We start from the raw sequence: 21,713 nt of genomic DNA on the forward strand, positions 1-21,713 counted from the left end.
CTCCCTTTGCCAGAATAATTACCGACGATTATTTCTTCAGAAATTCACTCCTTCTCTCGAGAACTGATTATATCGTACTTTGACAAAGTTCCATCCCATTCTCATCGCGCCGATTATATCGACTGATATTACATTCGTGACATCGAAATATCATAAACACTCTTTGGCCTTTTATGAACAGCAAACATTACTGAAAATTACTATTAACAAAGATTCAGTTTATAAATTTTATTCGGGAAATGAAAAACATAAAGTTTATTCAAATAATTAAAATCGCGGCTGAATGATTACAATTAATAATAAACTAAACTCTAAAAAGATTGCAGTGATTTTTATGTTGCCAGTATTATTCTATTATTGATCAATTAAATCCGTTTCACTTATGATTATTGACTGTTTTATAATGATCTCTTCATTACTGACAAAAAACTAAAAAAAATTAAGTACCTACTGTTAAAAATTTAGAATTTTGTACTTTCGATATTGAACCTTATAATTATACCATTAAGGTTCAATCTCGTATCTGTCTATGACAACCTATTTCTGAAATTCGATCATGACGTTTGTATTCTTCTTACCTATGATTATTATTATTAGTGGTAAGTGTTTACCCATAAATGTTATTTGTAGGTGATCGGTTAAACAATGCTTCGTCTTCTTCTTTCAAATGTTAAATCAATGCTAAAAGAAAGAGACGACAATGTCGAAATAAACAAACGCTAAACTTTTATATGTAAGTGCTAATTAACATAGTAGTTGCGACATCGTGTATCCGTTCAATCAAGATGCGCTTCTCCACCTTAAATATTTTAATATTATTTGTACTTTTTGATTTAGTCGCAAACATATTATAATAAACAGATATTATATCCATACTAAACAACAGAAAAAAGTATGTCGCGCCGGGGACCGTTTATTTTAGTTTATTTTTACATTTCGTTAAAAGTAAAAAGGATAGCTTGATAAAAACAATAAGTAAAAGGGATAACTAGATGTTTTAATTACGCAAAACGTATTACTACGTAAAACAACTTAAGGCAATCGTCCCAATTAGGACGTTTTCTAGTCTTCACTTTTTGCGCGTTAATAACATATCTGTTTACTAGAACATCATTTTTTAGTTGTATATTAGTGATCTCACGCACACTACGACATGTTGTAAGCACTGACGTTACACTGATATACACGCTGATATTTTGAAGATACAAGGTTTCGTAAGTGAACAAAATTTAAACGTTACGATGACGAATCGAATACACGATGTCGGAACTTGCCACATCACTATTAAAAATACTTGATAAAACTATACATTTTAACTTATAATATATGAATTAATCATAGTTACAAATATGAATGTAAAAGTTATTTTTTTGAATCAATAATGTTCTCATATACAGAATTAAAAATATTTTAAGTAATATTTTTATTTGTTTAACAATGATTATTGAAACTGGTTACCGCGAAAAATTCGAAATTAGAGGCTTGTTTTTAAAATAACCTTATTTTTGTTGATATTGTTCTAGAATATTATTTGTGATAAACTGTTTATTGTTATATTATTCATTTAGTTTTAACTAATATTTTTATTTATTTAATAGTATTTTAATGTTAGGATTTTATCTATTATCTGTGTTGTTTGGGAGGTGAATAGTTAAATGATGTTGTCTTCTTCTTTCAAACATCAAATTAATGGTGCCAGAAAGAGATAAAGCAATGTTTAACTGTACACCCACTGAACACTTTTTAATGTTAGTAGGTTTTTGTAGTGAATATTTATATTAATATTTAAAGAACAAAAAATGTTGCTAAGTGCCTTTTAGATATATTAGATTGTAATTTTTAGGTTAGAATAATATCCTTCAGATTAGTATTAAAATTATTATGAAGTACTTAATGCATTACAGATAAAAAAAATGAAACATACTACAGAGTGGAAAATTTGTAACAAAAAAGGTTATATGTTAATGGCCAGTTAAAACTAAGAGATACACTGTATCAAAGCAGTTGTAATGTTTGACCCACACATACAAACAAACGCAGTCAAAAGCTTGCATGATTAAATGTGTATTAAATTATATCTAAAATATTTATTTGATAATGTAAGTACCACTGCCCTGAGTGGAAGAGAATAAATATATTTCGGTATTGTATAACAAAAATGCATTTATTAAAAATATATATTGTTTAAATACAGCTCTTGTCTCTTTAAATTTATTGTAATAAATGCTTGAAATTAAACTGGACTTTTTTTGTTTCTCCCGTTTTTATTGTGTTACTTTTCAGGGTCACTTTGCCTTCCGTCTTTCCGGTCGTTCGTCAAAATGTTTTTATTCAGGAACACGTAAAGGTGTAAAGTTGGTATCAATCCCAAATCGTCTAAATATATGCAATGCAAAGATATGCTCTTTATTGTCGCATTAAAAAAAAAGGAAAAAACAATGGAGGTTACCATATCTGAAACAGATTACATCTACAATTATAAATAATGTTCTTCCACTTACTTCCTTTTGTAGATAAGCTTGATTTCTTTACTATAATTAATGACACTAGGAAACTGTCAATATTCATGTCTTGTCACTTTATATCACAGCTACCGAGCATGATTTGACGACCTCCGTAGTCGAGTAGTGTGTAAACCGGTTTTCATGGGTACGCCACTCTGAGGTCCCGGGTTCGATCCCCGGCCGAGTCAAAATTTAAATTTCATTAGTTTTCTATGTTGTCTTGGGTCTGGGTGTTTGTGGTACTGTCGTTACTTCTGATTTTCCATAACACAAGTGCTTTAGCTACTTATATTGGGATCAGAGTAATGTATGTGATGTTGTAAAAAAAAAACAAAACAAAAACAAAATTCTATAACGGTCAAATTTTTATTTTGTGTACTATTAGCAAGAGCGAATATAATAAATAATATATTCGTACAGTGCTTCTTTTTTTATAAAAATATTTCGCAATGATACCAATAGACGAATTACAAATAAAAAAAAATTCTAAATTTCAGCGATGAATAAATTGAACCGAATCTATCGTTTATTTCTTTAATTTTTATAAACACAAACCTCGTTTAAATTTTTTTATCTGTCCCTAAATCTCTCCTTGACAATTGTGTCAAATTATTCCAACTCCTTTACTAGAGAAGAATGTTGTGTTTTGGCACACATTGTTCCCAATATGAATGGCATTGATTATTGATGGCATTGATTTGACTGAAATTAATCATCACAACATTAGTGCCACAACCTTCACCCTAAAATATGATACAATTTTGTATTTCGCTTTAACATGTTATCATTTAAACCTCCTCAAGAAGTAACTACCGACTAAAATAATTGATTCCTAACAATTAGATATAACAAAGTTAGTCTGGATAAATACGTTGAGAAAATCTATATTTTCAATCTTAATTTTTCCTCTGGTTTGCAACTAAGATATGTCATACTGTAAAAATTCAATAGAAATCGGATTAGTAAACATTTTATTGTTAGTGGAATTTTGTTATCTATGCTTAATATAACATATCTAAATGTGGATTATTATACTATCCTTTGCCAGCTATAGAACTGGTGATCATTTAAATATAATGATTAGATATTAATTATTAAACTAAGCTGATATTGATGTAGCGAGATAAGATTCCAGATATCGTATTTTCTGCATGCTCCACGCAGTGACCATCCGCGGGACACGGCGCTATGTCCGTAACTTTAGTACTTATTTTAGTTATAAGTGCAGTATCTGCCCAAAATGATAGTGACTTATTTGAATTGAATATTATTCATTACAACGATTTCCATGCGCAGTAAGTATTTCTAATTTATATTAATAATTATAATTATATTTATTTAAGAAACGCAGGCAAGCTTATAAACCGATTGATCATAAAGGTCAACTTCCCCCAAATATAAATGTCAATTACGGCATCTAACTTTTAACAATCTAGTAGAAGAATACTTGTATTATATAAATTACCCTTAGCTCAAAACGAAACATAGCCATGCTAAGGATTCTCTCTCATGGAAGAACTCTCAGTGTACACAATGTAAAGTACCCAATTGTGTGTATATGTTACATGCCCGCTTTGTTGAACTTCAAATCTGCCGTGGTATATCTACATAATATAATGCTGTTATCTACCTAAACACAATTATGAGCTATGAGCTCGACGACGTTAAAATGTAAAATGTGTGTATCTCATCAATAATAAGACCATAAAATAATTCCCAAAATAATCAAGTCTTCGAAAAATAGCAAATATATAGTAAAGTAGAGTAAAGTAACAGCCTGTAAATTTCCCACTGCTTGGCTAAGGCCTCCTCTCCCATTAACGGTTTTGGAAATATGTCAGGCAAATATATGACGATAGATATTTTTTTTCTTATTATTATGCCATCAGAAGTTGGTAATCTATCAGATGTCAGTTAACGGCATTTTATTTATACCACGGCAGAAAAAAAATGGAATGTCATAACAACAACAACAACAGCCTGTAAATTCCCACTGTTAAACTAACTGGGCTAAAGGCCTCCCCTCCCTTTGAGGAGAAGGTTTGAACATATTCCACCACGCTGTTCCAATGCGGGTTGGTGGAATACACATGTGGTAGAATTTCTATGAAATTTGTCACATGCAGGTTTCCTCACGATGTTTTCCTTCACCGCTGAGCACAAGATGAATTATAAAGACAAATTAAGCACATGAATCAGCGGTGCTTGCCTGGGTTTGAACCCGCAATCATCGGTTAAGATGCACGCGTTCTAACCACTGGCCATCATAAACTACTCTTAAATTCCTATCGATGAAACACGTAGTTTTCACGTGAATGACACACAAAGTAATTAAATATATTTTTTTATAATGATGTCATTCGCTTTTGGTCGGTATTAAGTTTAAAAAATTTTGACATGACGACACTTACGTTCACACTTATAATTAATTTATACTTTGTATATTTTTAGTTTTGACCAAATCGCACTATCTGGTGGACCATGCAACCCAACGGAAGGAGACTGCATCGGTGGTTTCTCGCGCCTCTACACCGCTATCATGCAGGCGCTGGAAGCGGAACCGGACTCCCTACTGCTCAATGGTGGAGACACCTTCCAAGGCACCATATGGTATAACTTCCTACGATGGAATGTTAGCCAGCACTTTATGAATATGTTACCGCATGACGCCCATGTAAGTTATTTATTAAATAAAATCTACGTTATCTAAAACATGATACGACGACAACATCAATACGAGACAATTTTAAGCTGTGACTGCAACTTCGTATGCGTTTGAATTTGACGAAAAAATTATTGTTGTAGCCTCAGTTACTCTTTATTAAATGCCATCTGCCAATGAAAATCCCATCAAAATCGTGCCAGAGATTAGCCGGGACAAACAGACAGTCACACAATTATTATAAAAAAATGTTATTTTGGTTTAAAAAATACAAATTGTTTTAGTAAAAAGTTGGTTATTTTAATGTAACGAAGTTATAAAATAAAAAATAATTTCATTAATAAATGACGTATGATTGTATGTGAAAAGGTACTTGGGAATCATGAATTCGATCACGGCGTTGATGGTCTACTGCCGTATTTGCAACACCTGCAAGCACCAATGTTGGGTGCCAATGTTAATACCACCTTCGAACCAGACATGACGCCCTTTGTGAAGAACCATATCGTCGTTGAACGAAACCAACGCAAGATTGGGATCATCGGCGTTCTACTGCGGACGGTTAGTTATTAAAATATTTCTAATTTTAATATAAGCTATTATTTACATAAGGTTTTTGTAAGGACTTGTTCCATTTGGTGAGCCAGTTAGTATTCTAACAGGCACAATGGATATAACAACTTAGTTCACAAGATAGGTGGCGTATTGGCGATCTAAGGAATAGTTAAACTTAAGGCGTCAAGGTCTAAGGACGGTAATGAAAATACTAAACTTATTTAATTGATGAGCATATACTATTAAACACAACAATTTTGAAAACGTATATAGAAATGCTATACATATCAAATCTTACTGTTATACATATATCTTACGGATGTATAAAACTATAGGTACATATATCACACTAATACTTTTTTCTGCGATCCAAGTCAAGACCACCACTACTTGCCATCCCTTTAACGATTACGACTCCGCATTATTCCTTCAAACAATATTAAAAATTAAACATTAGATTCTAAATAAAAAATAATAAATATTCGATCAAAGCAAGATAAATGTAACATCAATCATTACTGTTTCAATGTTTCATACTTATCTATTTATAACTGTCTATCTATACGTATAATCATGTGTCAAATAATTATCAAAATGCGCGTAAAATTGTAATTCCCCATCTGATAGACGATAATCTTTTGAGATATAAATAATTTAACCTTTATTAATAATGTAAGTAATTAATATAAGTAATTTAACCTTTATCAAGTCATCTTATACTTCTTGTATTAGTATCAATATAACGCTCAATAACAGTGCATTTTTATTTTTAGACTTCAAAAAGGAGGAGGTTATCAATTCGTCCAAGAAAACCCTACAGTATATCTATCAAAAAACAATACGAGAATACTTTAACAAATATATTTTTTACAAATTACCTTTTATACGATAATATACTTACTAGGTCAATCAAATGGCTCGTATCGCTTCATTCTTTTGATTATTGAGGCGCGTACCCGTTGCTGACACCGGCTCCAAATATAACAATAACTATAACTACGTTATATAATCGTAAATCGACTTTTAAGTAGTCTAATATTTTTCATTTCATTTTACTTAGGAGGACTCTTAAAAAATATGTTAAATACGCAATTATTTTTATTACTTTTTAGTGCATATTTATTTGTTTTAAAATAATGTTTTGTTTGAAGTCGATTTTTCTTTTTGTTAATTTTTTTATTTATTAGGGATGTATACACGATACATACACACATATAAAGATTTTTTGTGTCTGTCTTCACAAAAGGACACCACTAATTTATTCACATACATATCTAATATTATCCAGTATAACTCTTACTATAAGTTATTTAATATAATTGGATCGCTCTGCACCTTTTACCAATATTTTCACATTGAAATTTCGCTACTGCTGAACCGTCGGACAATTCGTAAAAATTAGATGTTTCACCCGCTTTTTTGATGTCCGAAAATCCACATCAGTGCGATTTTTTCGAACCGACACCACCTGGGAATCCTCAACAATAGAGCAAGCTCTTTCCTTATATGCCGGCAACGCAAGCCCCCTCTATTGCAAATGTCTATGTGCAGTTGTAATCGCTTTCCATCAGGTGAGCCTCCTGCGCGTTTGCCACAAATGACATAAAAACAATGATAAACTTAATTACGTTAAATTTTAGTTCTCTGCCCCAATTGGACGTGTTATAATGGAAGATGAATTAGAGGCGGTCAATCGAGAAGCGGCGTTGCTCACCGAGCAGGGAGTCGACATTATCATAGTTTTATCCCACGTCGGGTATAGCAGTGATATGTAAGTGATGTATAATACCTATAATTTGATTTCATATTTTCATTTTATTCGTTTCAAGTACTTAATTTTAATAATTCATTAAGCCGAAGGTTTTTTACATGGTAATTAATGAATTACAACAGCGTTTAATGTTTGATTAATAATGACTTTCGTTTCAATGTCCGAAACAGAAACTTTTATCTTATTCCACTAAGCTGTTCCACAGCGAATTAATGAATACGTATGTAGCTGAAATACATCCGATATAATTCATCTACATATGTATTCCTCGGGAGTTTTTTTTGCCGTCGCATATAATATGATTAATAAAATTAAAATAAGGTGATGTGGTTAAAGCCACACTCGATTAAGAATATTGACGTGTTCTAGCTTTAACCAACTAACGTTTGGACCATCTAATAGTATTGCTATCTTCCGGGCAGCTGACTGGACTATATTGAAATATCATTTGCAGCTCGTTAGCAGCACGTATGTCTTCGGATGTAGACATCATAGTTGGTGGTCACTCGCACACGTTGCTCTACAACGGCGAAGCCCCGGACGGCTCCAACCCGGTCGGGGATTACCCAACAATCGTCACACAAGACAGTGGGCACAGAGTAAGTATTGACTGATATTTTCGAAAAGATAAACTAAAAAGGCTATAGGTTAACAACGCTCAACGCTAAAGTTGTTCATTTGAGCCTATTGCACCAATAGATGTAAAAAAAAGTATTATAAAAAGAATTAAATGAGTGGTCCAAAATTGCATAACAAAAAATAAATTCTTTTGTTGACTGTACTAAACATTTTTTATTTAATACTGTTGTTTTAGATTCTAATCGTACAGGCCTCGTGTTACACAAGATACCTGGGTGACATAAAGCTATATATTGATAAAGCTGGAAAAATTGTATCTTGGGAGGGACAACCTATTTACCTTGGCACATCTATAGTCAGAGGTATGCACTTTTTATGATATAGCTGTGATGGTAACTGGTCACCATCGCCTATAGACAATGGCGCTGTAAGAAATAGTGACTATTCCTTATATCGCCAATGCGCCACCAACCTTGGGTACTATGATATTATCTACCGCGTTCCTTTAGTTACACTGTCTAACTCACCCTTCAAACCAGAATACAGCTATACTGGGTACTGCTGTTTGCCTACCCAGATGGGCTTGCAAAAAGCCAAGGCACTTATTGTTGCGGTATGTTTCCCTCTGAGTTAAATAGAGTCCACATTGAGGTATCATACCATTAATCATACCTACTATTCTACCGCTAAACAGTAATATTTAGTGTTTTGTTTTGGTCCAAAGGGCGATTGAGTAAGTATAACATAACAAAGTTCAAAAGTTGGTGGCGCATTGAAAATTTATACTAAGTACTGATTATGCATAAATATGAAACGTAAAAAATGAGGTAAAAGCAAGTTTATTATGGTATCCTTTTCCAGATCCCCATATAGAGAGTCTGCTGGAACCGTGGAGACAGGAAGTGGACGCAATCGGCAAGGAGGTGTTAGGTCGCTCGCTGTCGGCGCTGCAGCGCGGCTGTTACCGCGGGGAATGCAATTTGGCAAATTGGGCTTGTGATGGGTTCATCGATGAGGTGAATCACCTCGTTTCATTCTAAAATCTGTTCGAATCAAACATTTACAATCCTTACCCACTTAAAACTATGCGAAGGCCCTCAAATGGGATCGGTGACGACGTAGGGTATCACTTCTGTGACGTAAGATTTTCATGTCGAATAATTTTTATTTCTATTCTACCGCCAAATAACAGTAGTCAGTATTGTTGTGTTCCGGTTTGAAGGGTGAGTGAGCCAGTGTAACTACAGGCACAAGGGACATAACATCTTAGTTCCCAAGGTTAGTGGCGCAGTGACAATGTAAGGAATAGTTAATATTTCTCACAGCGTCATTGTCTATGGGTGATGGTGACCACTTACCATCAGGTGGCCCATATGCTCGTCCGCCAACCTATACCATAAAAAAAAAAAAAAATAAAAAAAAAAAATTAGCTATCGAGCCAGTCTTTATGTTTTGATCCATTTGTAAAACAAAGTGGATATCAATGAATGGAATAGTGGTTCTACAAGGGAGCGCTCGTGGTGTGCAGGTAGTGGGTATGGCGCGCCCGGGCGAGTGGGGCGCCGCGCACGTGTGCCTTATGAACGCGGGCGGCGTGCGCGCGCACATCGACGTCGGAGGTGCGCTTACACGACACTAGATGAAACTTTGAAGGCGAATTATATTTAAACACATAATATAAATGAAATTTAAGTTGATCAATTTTTTACGGGAAATATGTCAACATGTTGAGTCGAGATGGCCCAGTGGTTAGAACGCGTGCATCTTAACCGATGATTGCGGGTTCTTGCCTGGGACAAGCACCGCTGATTCATATGCTTAATTTGTCTTTATAATTCATCTCGTGCTCAGCGATGAAGGAAAACATCGTGAGGAAACCTGCATGTGTCAAATTTCATAGAAATTCTGCCATATGTGCATTCCACCAACCCGCATTGGAACATGGTGGAATATGTTCCAAACCTTCTCCTCAAAGGGAGAGGAGGCCTTTAGCCCAGCAGTGGGAATTTACAGGCTGCTGTTGTTGTTGTTGTTGTTGTATGTCAACATAAAAACCATCATTTGCTCAACAAAGTCAGTATTATATAACTCGCAGTGAAACTCTGTCTGCATATTTTTGTAAAATTTGATATACAAAAATTATATTCCAATAAAATGATATCAACAAATACGTATGGTATACAACAATAATTAAAGTGATTATGTCTCTACAAGTAACAATTTATTAAACAGAAATAACGACCGAGGCACTGTTGATGGCGTTCCCGTTCGAGAATTATGTCCAGCTTTACGATCTGAAAGGGGAGTATCTTCTGGAAGCGCTGGAATTCTCAGTAGGAGTGTCATTAAGCGATCCTAACGACTTCTACAGCGGTCGGATGTTGCAAATAGGCGGTATGCTAAAATTTCTACATTTTATTTGATTCATAATAATTATATTCACTGAATATGATACTATATTCTTAAGCCAAAAATTACGTTGTAACTATTGTTACAAGAAAGTTCAAAATACAATAATCGTGTACACGTCGACTGTAACAAATTGTGCCAGGATTCAAAAATATCGGAAACACTTCGGAGGTTGCGGAGGTCGATTTGTATAAATCCATCTCATCTCAACCCTCGTGTGTTTACGACAATTTTTGTGTACACCAATATAATCAGGACTTAGCGATAACTAGATGGGGATACCGCGAGGATGCTTTTAAAAGTGGATCAGCTCCAATATAATCAGGACTTAGCGATAGCTAGATGGGGATACCGCGAGGATGCTTTTAAAAGTGGATCAGCTCCAATATAATCAGGACTTAGCGATAGCTAGATGGGGAAACAGCCAGGGTACTTTTAAAAGTGTAACAGGTCTGTAGTGTCGTTGTGTGCGCAGGTCTGCGCGCCGTGTACAACGCGTCGCGGCCGGCGGGCTCGCGCGTGGTGCGCGCCGCCGTGCGCTGCGTGCGCTGCGCCGTGCCGCGCTACGAGCCGCTGCAGCGCGACAAGCTCTACCGCGTCATCTCGCAGAACTACATCGGCGACGGCGGCGGCGGCTACACGGTAACATACATATCCCGACCTCTTTGTGTCGGCGTATAAGTAAATAAAATAAATAAATAAATAAATAAATATGAGACAACATCACATACATTACTCTGATCCCAATTGATGAAGTTAGCGATGTAAGGTTTGACTTATATTTCTTGCGGTATATACGTTGCAAAGTTATCATCTCAAAATCTTCATCAGATCATTTGGTATTGTCCATTCCAAAAATATTTTCATCGAAGTCATTGTCAATTTTCAGTTTTGTTCAGTGAACATTCTCTAAGGCGTTAGGTACTTATTAAACTTTAAAGTTTATTTTATCTCAGTTCGTAATGAATAAAAATAAACTAAGTTATTACTTATATAAGAAAGTCAGAATATCTCTACACTGACCGATTTAAGTTGTGCGTTCTGTCATTCATTTAGTAATTGACTTTATTTGGTACAAGGCCACATTAACAGCCTTAACCCGAAAACTTAAGAAATCATTAATTTTTGTTAAGTTTATTTTAATAGACATTTATAAATTAACTATTAATAAGTTACTTTGGGAGATTATATGAATTTTGGAAAAAAAAACAATGTAAAATTAAAAATGCCTAAGCATTATCGTTTATTTCGAGGTTATATAACAACGTATTTGATTATTTTCGTCTGCAATGACAAACACAATTTAAATTACTTTGACGACATTAAACTTTACACTAGAGGTTTATAATTAATTGAAGATATATTGCACCAGCACGATTGCTATTCGAAAACATCAAGAATAAGAACACGTAACTAACACTTACTACACATTAGGCAAAAACTTTAAATTAAATAAAATGTCAAATCTGTCAAAATATATTTGGTTTCAACATAGATTATGTCATAATTACAGATGCTGTCACAGAATAGAGAGAATCTAGTTACTCTAGATTTGGATTACGTAATGCTGCAGAAATACTTGCGTCGACAAGGCACCGTCTTCAAATATTTGGACGGACGAATTGAAATCGTTACTTAATTATATAATCAATTAATCCAATACGATTGCTGGAGTTTAAAAAAAAAAAACAATTCACTCTGATCTGAAATTGATACGTAAAAAAATAAAAAATTGTCAATTCATTATGGGTACCTTTATTTTAAATTCCGAGAAATTATTACCAATTTCTTTGAAATAGTCAAATTTTATTGTTTTATTCTATGCACAGTACAATAACAATATATTATGATAGTATTTCATATAACTTTCTATACAATTGTATAAATATGGTTAGTCATTTTTTAAATATATAAATAATGTATATTTATGTAAGTAGCAACACCGTAAGTAACTTAGTTGGTCAAGTTTTATCCGTATAAAAACTTTAGGCCCTATTTGTATTAACATTGAGCTAATTCGACTTTAGGAACATCGATTATTGGTAAATCTTTTTTGAAATGATCAATGTCTTTTATAAAGTCCGCTTCGTTCTCATTGGCGGAGTCCTCCACACCATCTTCATTCACTTCCAAATAATTAAGCGTTAAATTTTTTGGCTTTTCGTCACTTATTTCATTCTCATCCTTAGGCTTATTTCCCACTATCTGGAAATATAAAAAAAATGAAATCATTTTTATTTAATGTATACAAAACCTTAACTCTAGATTACTGGAGTTGGTTAAAAATCGTTTGTAAGATTTGGTCATACTACTAAAACAAAGTGCTAGTCTCAAAATTAATTATTTATTCTTTTTTTTATCAATGTATTTAATAAAATATTCAATAATTGAAGCTACCACTACCAATTTTAATAAGAAAATAGGCGGACTACAAGGCACTTATGGACTTCCAATTTAATATGAGTGCAAATACAGGAGCACTTAGATACAAAACACTCATATCGACAGGACAACAGTTAGACGCAACCGCAAAGCGTTAGACGCAACTTCAAAAGCCACTTGTTCGATTTTTAAATTTAATATGATTAAATAAAAAAATATTTTTTACCTGTATAGACAATTTTCTAAAATGTGACTTATTCCCACTACTGAAGTGATCGTCGATCCAACTTTTTATATCAGAAAGTCTAATTTGTTCAATCGCCTCTGCCTGAAATTTTATTATAAAACCTCTTTTATTTCAGAACTTTATTTAACTAACCAAGACTTCACACATCAATATGATGATTGTGATGATATGATGATTTGTTAACAACATACCTCTATAAACAGTCTTTGGAATTGATATTCCCGACTGACGATCTCGCGCCAATTTCTCTCGACCTTGAAGGATAAAAAAAGTATTTTATTAATATTAAATCTTTAAAGAAATTAAGTAAGATAACCTAATTTGTCGTCTTAACACATTCGCTGGGGCATTATGTTTTTATTTTTTCCATGCCTGCGGTACGGGGCGTTTAAGACCCCGTAAAGTTGAAGAAACTAAAACTTAATGTGATGTGATGCTGTGATTCGATCGAATTTTATTTCTTCAGTGCGGTACATGGTCAAGGAGACCACGTATTAAGTAAGTACACCATAGTATTCTGTTTTCAATAGGCATCATATAAATATATTTATTCAGTTTCCTACAACTTATCAAAAAAACATTATGGTCTCCGGATAACGGAGGAGTATCTATATACGAGGCGCACAGTACGACACAACTTAGATGTAGCATCGTCAAATTCAATAAAACCGAATACTGCCGAATTACACAACCAATAGAAATAGCTCCCTATCGCGCCATCGACGCTACTCGTTGCTATAGATTCACGCGTCAGTTCAATTCGAGAAAGCGAGTGCATGTAAATCGACGAATATATTAGATCATATGATATTACAAACGTTCGTGTAAAGATCATATTCACATAAAAAATAAATATTGATAATTTGGGACAGCGTATAGTACGACACAAATTAGATGTAGCATCGGAAAATGCATTGGAATGAAAATAAAACCGATTACTGCCGATTTACACAACCAATAGAAATAGCTACCTATCGCGCCATTCGACGCTATTCGTCGCTATAGTTTCTCGCGTCAGAGAAAGCAAGTGTATGTAAATCCATGTGTCAAATTGACGAATATATTAGGTCATATGATATTACAAGTTATTACGTTTGTGCAAAGATCATAATCGCATGAGAAATAAATATTGATAATTTGGGGTAGCGTACTCAATTCGGATGTGATCGGTTTTACGAATGTTGCCGATGCGACATCTAAGTTGTGTCGTACTATACTCAATTCGGATGCGATCGGTTTTACGAATGTTGCCGATGCGACATCTAAGTTGTGTCGTACTATACTCAGTTCGGGTGCGATCGGTTTTACGAATGTTGCCGATGCGACATCTAAGTTGTGTCGTACTATACTCAGTTCGGGTGCGATCGGTTTTACGAATGTTGCCGATGCGACATCTAAGTTGTGTCGTACTATACTCAGTTCGGATGCGATCGGTTTTACGAATGTTGCCGATGCGACATCTAAGTTGTGTCGTACTATACTCAGTTCGGGTGCGATCGGTTTTACGAATGTTGCCGATGCGACATCTAAGTTGTGTCGTACTATACTCAGTTCGGATGCGATCGGTTTTACGAATGTTGCCGATGCGACATCTAAGTTGTGTCGTACTATACTCAGTTCGGGTGCGATCGGTTTTACGAATTTTGCCGACGCTATATCTAAGTGGCGTCGTAGTCGGCCAGACGTGCGCACCTCCTCCTTGAGCTCGTAGTCGGTGGTGTGCTTGAGCTGCGTTAGCGCGTGTCTGGCCGCAGCCAGCGCGCGCTCACCGCCGCGCCGCGTGTCGCGCGCGAATTTCTTCAGGAACGCCTCCACGCGACGGTCCACGTGCGCCACGCTGACAACAAACGGAACACTGAGTTACCATTCAGATACATACGTGGTCAGAACGAGTGCATTTTAAACGATGATTGCGGGTTCAAACCCAGACAAGCCCCACTATATATATGTGCTTAATTTGTGTTCATAATTCATCTCGTGCTCGTCGTCAAAATTCTAATTTTCACCACCACCTTGATGTCTGAAAATCGCGACAACAGCGCGATTTCTTAGACATTCTCTGCCTCGCACAACCACTTTGTGGAACCAGATTTCGCCGGCGGTTTTTCCGAACCGATACGACATGGGAACCTTCAAGAAAAGAGCGTTCTCCTTTCTTAAAGGCCGGCAACGCACCTGCAAGCCCCGATGCATATTGCAGATGTCCATGGGCGGTGGTAGTCACTTGCGTTTGCCACCTATCACATAAAAAAAGACAAGCACCACAGAATATCCAAATTCAAATTGCTTAATTTGTGTTTATAATTCATCTCATCATCGGTGTTGAAGGAACGCATACCGAGGAAACCTGCATATGTCAAATTTAATCAAAATTCTACCCTATGTGTATTACCCCAACCAGCATTGGAGCAACGTGGTCGAATATGTTCCAAACCAAACACTAGCCCAGCAGTGGGAAATTTACAGGCTGTTGTTGTTTTTTGTTGTGCCATCTCACCTTACTTAAATTATGTATTATTTTGCTAACTGTAGTACTTGAATGAACTTATTTGGAATATATTTTGATCATTCTTTTGTTTTTGATTAGTTAAACGTCTTACCTGAATTTGTCGACTTGCGTGTTGACCGTCACGGAAAATCCCAGCACGCCGAATGTGTACCTCATCATGCTGAAGACGCTGTAGCCGAGTTGCTCTTTGGTCCTCAAAACGTCGAACACAGGCTCCTCCATAAGCATCTATTCAAACAAAAGTGAATTATTTTTTAAATAATTCTTAAATATATACATATATCTATAAACATAAGGCACATAATAGTGTACGTGAATACAAATGACACAAAAGCTTTGTTTTAATCATTTTACTTAATTGTTTTGCGTATTGTGATGTAATTAATTTTAATTGAATATAATAATAATAACTACAGAGTATCACGACATTAAAATTATTCTTAAAAAATGACATTACCAAAAGAGGTTTTAAGATCCGAGAAAAAAATATATTTTAATTTCATACAAGTCCCAATGATGTTGTAGTAAACAGATATGTTATTAACGCGCAAAAAGTGAAGACTAGAAAACGTCCTAATTGGGACGTTTGCCTTTAGTCGTTTTACGTAGTAATACGTTATAACACATCATAATAATAATACGTTTTGCGTAATTAAAACATCTAATTGTCCCTTTTACTTATTGTTTTTATCGAGCTATCCTTTAAAAATAAACGGTCTCCGGCGCGGCACACTTTTTTCTGTTGTTTAGTATGGATATAACATATCTGTTTATTAGAATATCATTGACAAGTCCCCTAAAAAAGATTCAAGTAAAAGCTGTAAATGACTTTAGATGATCACCCACCATTAGCACTTCCAGCGCGGCGGTGTGCTTTGGCGTGGTGGCGTCACCCTGGTAGTAGTTGGTGACGATGCTATTGGTCGACGAGGGATTCAGGCTTCGCACCCGAATCTTACGCTCGCCGAGGGGCAAACGGTGCACTTGCACCTAGAAGAAATGAGGATTAGTACAAATAAACAACTACTCTATATACTATCCATGCAATATTATAATTAAAATCATTCTCACTTCGGGAAATTCGTTTTCTGCTAACGGTTCCCATTTAATAGTATCCAAGACGTTTTCTGATATTTTGATCGCTTCGTGCCATGGTATATTACCCTGTATTAATACCTAGAAAGAAAAACGGTTATTAGTTATTCGAAATTTAAAATCGTAGTATCGAAATAAATCGAAAACAAATGAAAAAGTTCTCACCTGTAAGTAAAGCTTTTCCAGCAATCTTTCGCTGAAGTCTTGTAGATCCGCCAATGTTATATTGTGTATGACCGCAGCCTTATCGCGTGGCGAAATGTACGGTTCTAGTAATATATTCATTCGAATATCCCTGCAAATGCATTAAATAAACTATTATCCCCCTGCCCTTATCCCAATTTTATTTGTGGTCGGCGCAACATGTCTTCTCCTTCCATACTTCTCTGTCAGACGTCATCTCACAAGTAATATTCTTTCTAACCATATCGTCTTTCACACAGTACATCCATCGTTTCCTTGGTCGTCCTCTACCTCTATATCCATCCACATGCATGCTCAAGGCATTCTTATATACAAAATAAATAATCTGCATTGGATAATAATGAAACTAAAAAATATAAATAATTGAAAATGTAGGAGAAGCGGTCTTATCGCCAAGACAGTTAGCTTCTTCTCTCAGGCTCTTTTAAGGTGGAAAATGTAAGGGCACATGTTATAAACAATCGATTAAATACATAGTTGTACATGGTAATGTCTACTGCAGATTTAATATCTTATAGAAAAATAAGACAAAATCGACTTTATTGTTAATTATTAATCTGTATAACATTAACTATACGGTAGTGTGTTTTTCTTTTAAATTAAGTGTTTACTTTTTGAGATAACCAGTAGAACAATACCGTATATGAAAAACATAGTTTTACAAAACTTTAAGCCATCACACTGTAAAGTAGGAATTTCGTAGATACGATTTTGTTCTTGGGACCCGTCGGAATGGTCAAATGATTTATCAATAGATGGCGTCACTCTTTTTACTAATTCTGAATCACATTATCGTTTGGCTAACAAAAAATACTCCGTAATTGATGTAAACAATACATGTAGCGTACATGGCAACGACTGGTGGTATTTATGAGCTAACGTAGGGGAGGTTAGAACGCGTGCATCTTAACCGATGATTGCGGGTTCAAACCCAGGCAAGCACCGCTGATTCATGTGCTTAATTTGTCTTACAATTCATCTCGTGCTCAGCGGTGAAGGAAAACATCTTGAGGAAACCTACATATGACAAATTTCATAGAAATTCTGCCACATGTGTATTGGAACAGCGTGGTGGAATATGTTCCAAAAACCTTCTCCTCAAAGGGAGAGGAGTCCTTTAGCCCAGCAGTGGGAATTTACAGGCTGTTGTTGTGAGGGGGGGGGGGGGGCGTACTTGGCGAGCTTGTGCGGCTTGATGAGCACGTTGTGGTAGGTGCGCGTGCGCACGTCGCGCACGGCGTCGAAAAGCGCGCGCGGCAGACGCGCCGCACCCGCGCGCACCGAGCGCGCCACCAGAGACACCAGCAGCTGCCACCACATACCATCATTCACCACATTGTATCTGCGTCGACGGCAGCGTGACGGGGCTTTGACTCGTAATAGATTTTAATGAAATTCACTACATTCATTTGACAACCTCCACGGTCGAGTGGTGTGTACACCGGTTTTCGTGGGTACGCCACTCTGAGGTCCCGGGTTCGATTCCCGGCCGAGTCGATGTAGATTACCATTAGTTTTCTATGTTGTCTTGGGTCTGGGTGTTTGTGGTACCGTCGTTACTTCTGATTTCCATAACACAAGTGCCTTAGCTACTTACATTGGCATCAGAGTAATGTATGTGATGTTGTCTCATATTTATTTATTAAAAAAAAAAAAAAAGTTGTTATTTATAATTCCCTGAAGGTTCATGTTGTAGATTGGACCCGTGAGGTGGTGCTGCGATCGGGTCTATAATAATGAAATTCACTACAATTCCCTGAAGGTTTTAGATTGGACCCGTGAGGTGGTACTGCGATCAGATCTATAATAATACTTATATCCCTCCTCCAAAGTCGAGACATACTACTAATTAAATTTAGAACACAAAAGCAGGACCCAGTGTTCATTTATAAATTACAATTTGCGTTCATATACTCTAAAACATATAAACAGTACTCACATGTAAATTTTGATTGTAGCCGCTGACTTTCAACGTGAACCCTTTATCGGAAACGTATAACGAATGCGCCAGGTCCGCCATGTTCGCAGGATACACTTCTTCCTATAAACAAACATACTTGTCTCATCACGAAAATAATATTTACATATGAAATCATACATGTCATAAGCGTGAAATTATAGCCTACAACTTTACATCCACGTATTTTAAGGGAGGTCAGTTGTCAGATCATCTAATTTCATATCTATACTGCTGACAACTTTTCCAATGCAAGATTTCATAATAATAAGTCTAGTTGTTAACAGAGCCGGATTTAAAGGTCTGGAGGCCCCCGGGCCACAAAGCAATGGAGGCCCTAGACAAACAGAAGCGAACAACCTAATAATTATATTATCATGAATTAATCACTTTTTTTATTTCAATCAGTAAGCTATGATTTATTTACTTGTATCGGTAACTTTTAAAATATTAAATAATAACATTATTATAATTTGACTATATCTCGGTATTTGTTAACTTGCTGAAAACAGGGCCCCCACTAATGTGGAGGCCCCAGGGCAGTTGCCCCGGTTGCCCTCCCCTAAATACGGCCCTGGTTGTTAAGACGTGAAATGGAAACCAATAAAAAAACAAATTTTCACATTAATAATAAATTAGAACGCATAACAACACCAGAAGTAGATCTAAGTATGGATCTAGTTCCATATCCAGTATACCTATGTATATATTCGTACATTCAAAGATGTATCAGAATGTATCATGTAATCATGATGCAGATAGATAAAAAGAAATTACCTTCAGTCCTTGTTGCATCACATCAGTCCAGAGATCAATGAGACACGCCCTGCAAGATTATACTAAATTACTAGCTATGCCAGCGACCTCGCTTGCGTTTTAATTTAACAAATAACGTTATTGATGTAGCCTAAGTTACTCTTCATTACATCACCTATGTGCCAGTGAAACTCTCGTCAGAATAAGTCCAGCCGTTCCAGAGATTTGCCGAAACAAACATACAGACAAACACAAAATGTAAAAAAAATTGCAATAAGTACCGTGTATATGTACATACATATTTCAATATTACAAACAAACACTCCAATTTTGTTATGTCTATAAATAAAGAATTTGAATGTCTGTTATATAATGGAACTTAAAGATGGACTCCTGATGTGAAAACGGTTCAAGAGCTCAGAGTGAGAAAGGTTATCACAGGCATGTCAATGGATAATGACCCTAAAGATCGCACCAAACAGGGATTCAGTTAATCTTCTGCATACATAATCCAAACAAGGGCTTAGTTAACACCTCGAAGGGAGATGATCTCATATATAACCCAGTAGGAGTTAGGAGGTATACTGACTCGCGCGGCGAGCGCAGACTGAGCGGCGTGATGAAGTAGAAGTACAGCAGCGCTGTGGGCAGACGGAACTTGAAGTCCGGCTTGTACCACAGTTCCATGTGACGGTTCTTGCGAAGCAGATTGGGCTGGTCCAGTCTGCAATGGTTCACCACCTTAAGGTCTATTCTCGTGTGCTCAGCATGAGCGATAATCTCTTAATAATCATAATAATAATAATTATAGACATCACCCTAGTTGATAAATCGAATAAATATGCATATTTAATAGACATAGCCGTTCCAAATATTAATCAAACAATTGCAGATAAAATACATAAATACTCGGAAACTTAAAGAAGAGATTCTTAGAATATGGAATTTGGACAAAGTTTACATCGTTCCACTGGTACTCTCCAGTACGGGAGTAATTCCTTACCATCTACACCATAGTATTAAATTACTACAACTCCCAGAAAATACATATATCACCATGCAAAAAGCTGTAAGTGGTCACCATAAGTGGTCATATGCCAGCGCCAAGCAATAACATAAAAAAAATTACAATACAAGTTAACATGAAGAATAAATTCGCCTTACCTAAAGTTATTAACGGTCGCCATCAAATCCCCTTGCGTCAGCACTTTCGTGTCCCTCTGGCTCGAAGACACCTTCTTGTGTATGTCCTTGACTGAGCTGTTCTTTAGGTCTACGCCCAGCCTCTCGGCCTCTTCGAGGTAGGGAGGCGCGGGGGGGACGAGGTCAAAGTTCGTCGTGATATATATGTTCTTTTCCGGCAAGTAGAAATCTCTGTACGGCTCCACGTTTAACCATTTGTCTAGCCATGCTTTTGGTTTTTCTAGAAAAAAAAAGGTACGTAAATCTATCTAATTTTGATGACATCTTTTTCAATATAGAAGCACTATTATTGAACTATAGATTGTCAAATTAAACACTATATTGCCGGTTCGGGAAAGAATACTCTAACCTGAGAAGAACCTGTGAAAATTTTCTCAACACGTTTTTTGGTCTATTTACATATTAATTTCAAATTGTGCTGTCAACTTTGAACTAACTAATTCTATAATAACCCTTTACACAAAAGTATTCTTTAACAAAATTTTTTTAATTTGATCTGTAAATCTAGTGTAAATATGTATAAATTGGCCCACAAAAGAGTTGCTGACTCTATGCAGTAGAGTAACAGAAGTAACAAAGTTTGTACCTTGTCCCAATGCTATGAGTACCACAGTTTCTCATGTACATTACAGAATGTAAATAAAGTAGGAATATTGAATTTGTGTTTGTTCCTTATACCAATATTATTACACGTATTCCATTATTGAAGCTGGGATGGCTCAATGGTTAGAATGCGTGAATCTTAACCGATGATTGCGGGTTCAAACCGAGGCCCCACCACCACTATATATCTCTATATACCCACCACCACTATATACACTATATATCTCGTGCATGTGCATTCCACTAACCCACATCGGAACAGCGTGGTGGAATATGT

The 21,713-nt window shown here is 35.8% G+C and overlaps 2 protein-coding genes across 2 annotated transcripts in view; one reads left to right on the forward strand and one right to left on the reverse strand.

Moving 5' to 3' along the window:
- The first annotated feature begins 3,606 nt into the window (after positions 1-3,606).
- Positions 3,607-12,119, forward strand: LOC124532755 (apyrase-like). Its single transcript, XM_047107811.1, has 11 exons — positions 3,607-3,799; positions 4,956-5,178; positions 5,536-5,727; positions 7,362-7,492; positions 7,947-8,091; positions 8,307-8,433; positions 8,933-9,087; positions 9,600-9,690; positions 10,304-10,465; positions 10,956-11,122; positions 11,994-12,119. Exons 1-11 carry the CDS (start codon positions 3,693-3,695, stop codon positions 12,117-12,119), a joined length of 1,626 nt encoding a protein of 541 aa, XP_046963767.1. The 5' UTR covers positions 3,607-3,692.
- Positions 11,711-21,713, reverse strand: part of LOC124532754 (nardilysin-like) — a 28,726-nt gene continuing 18,723 nt past the window's right edge. Inside the window, exons 12-24 of the mRNA XM_047107810.1 lie at positions 20,795-21,053; positions 20,220-20,354; positions 19,652-19,700; positions 18,857-18,958; positions 18,092-18,225; positions 16,879-17,008; positions 16,690-16,794; positions 16,465-16,608; positions 15,710-15,846; positions 14,802-14,946; positions 13,301-13,363; positions 13,089-13,190; positions 11,711-12,685 (exon numbers count right to left, since the gene is read on the reverse strand). Coding sequence (XP_046963766.1) covers positions 12,482-12,685; positions 13,089-13,190; positions 13,301-13,363; positions 14,802-14,946; positions 15,710-15,846; positions 16,465-16,608; positions 16,690-16,794; positions 16,879-17,008; positions 18,092-18,225; positions 18,857-18,958; positions 19,652-19,700; positions 20,220-20,354; positions 20,795-21,053 — 1,709 coding nt within the window. The 3' untranslated portion in view covers positions 11,711-12,481. The remainder of the gene's footprint in view (positions 12,686-13,088; positions 13,191-13,300; positions 13,364-14,801; positions 14,947-15,709; positions 15,847-16,464; positions 16,609-16,689; positions 16,795-16,878; positions 17,009-18,091; positions 18,226-18,856; positions 18,959-19,651; positions 19,701-20,219; positions 20,355-20,794; positions 21,054-21,713) is intronic.

Source organism: Vanessa cardui, chromosome 10 (genome assembly GCF_905220365.1).
Source record: "Vanessa cardui chromosome 10, ilVanCard2.1, whole genome shotgun sequence".
NCBI lineage: Eukaryota > Metazoa > Arthropoda > Insecta > Lepidoptera > Nymphalidae > Vanessa > Vanessa cardui.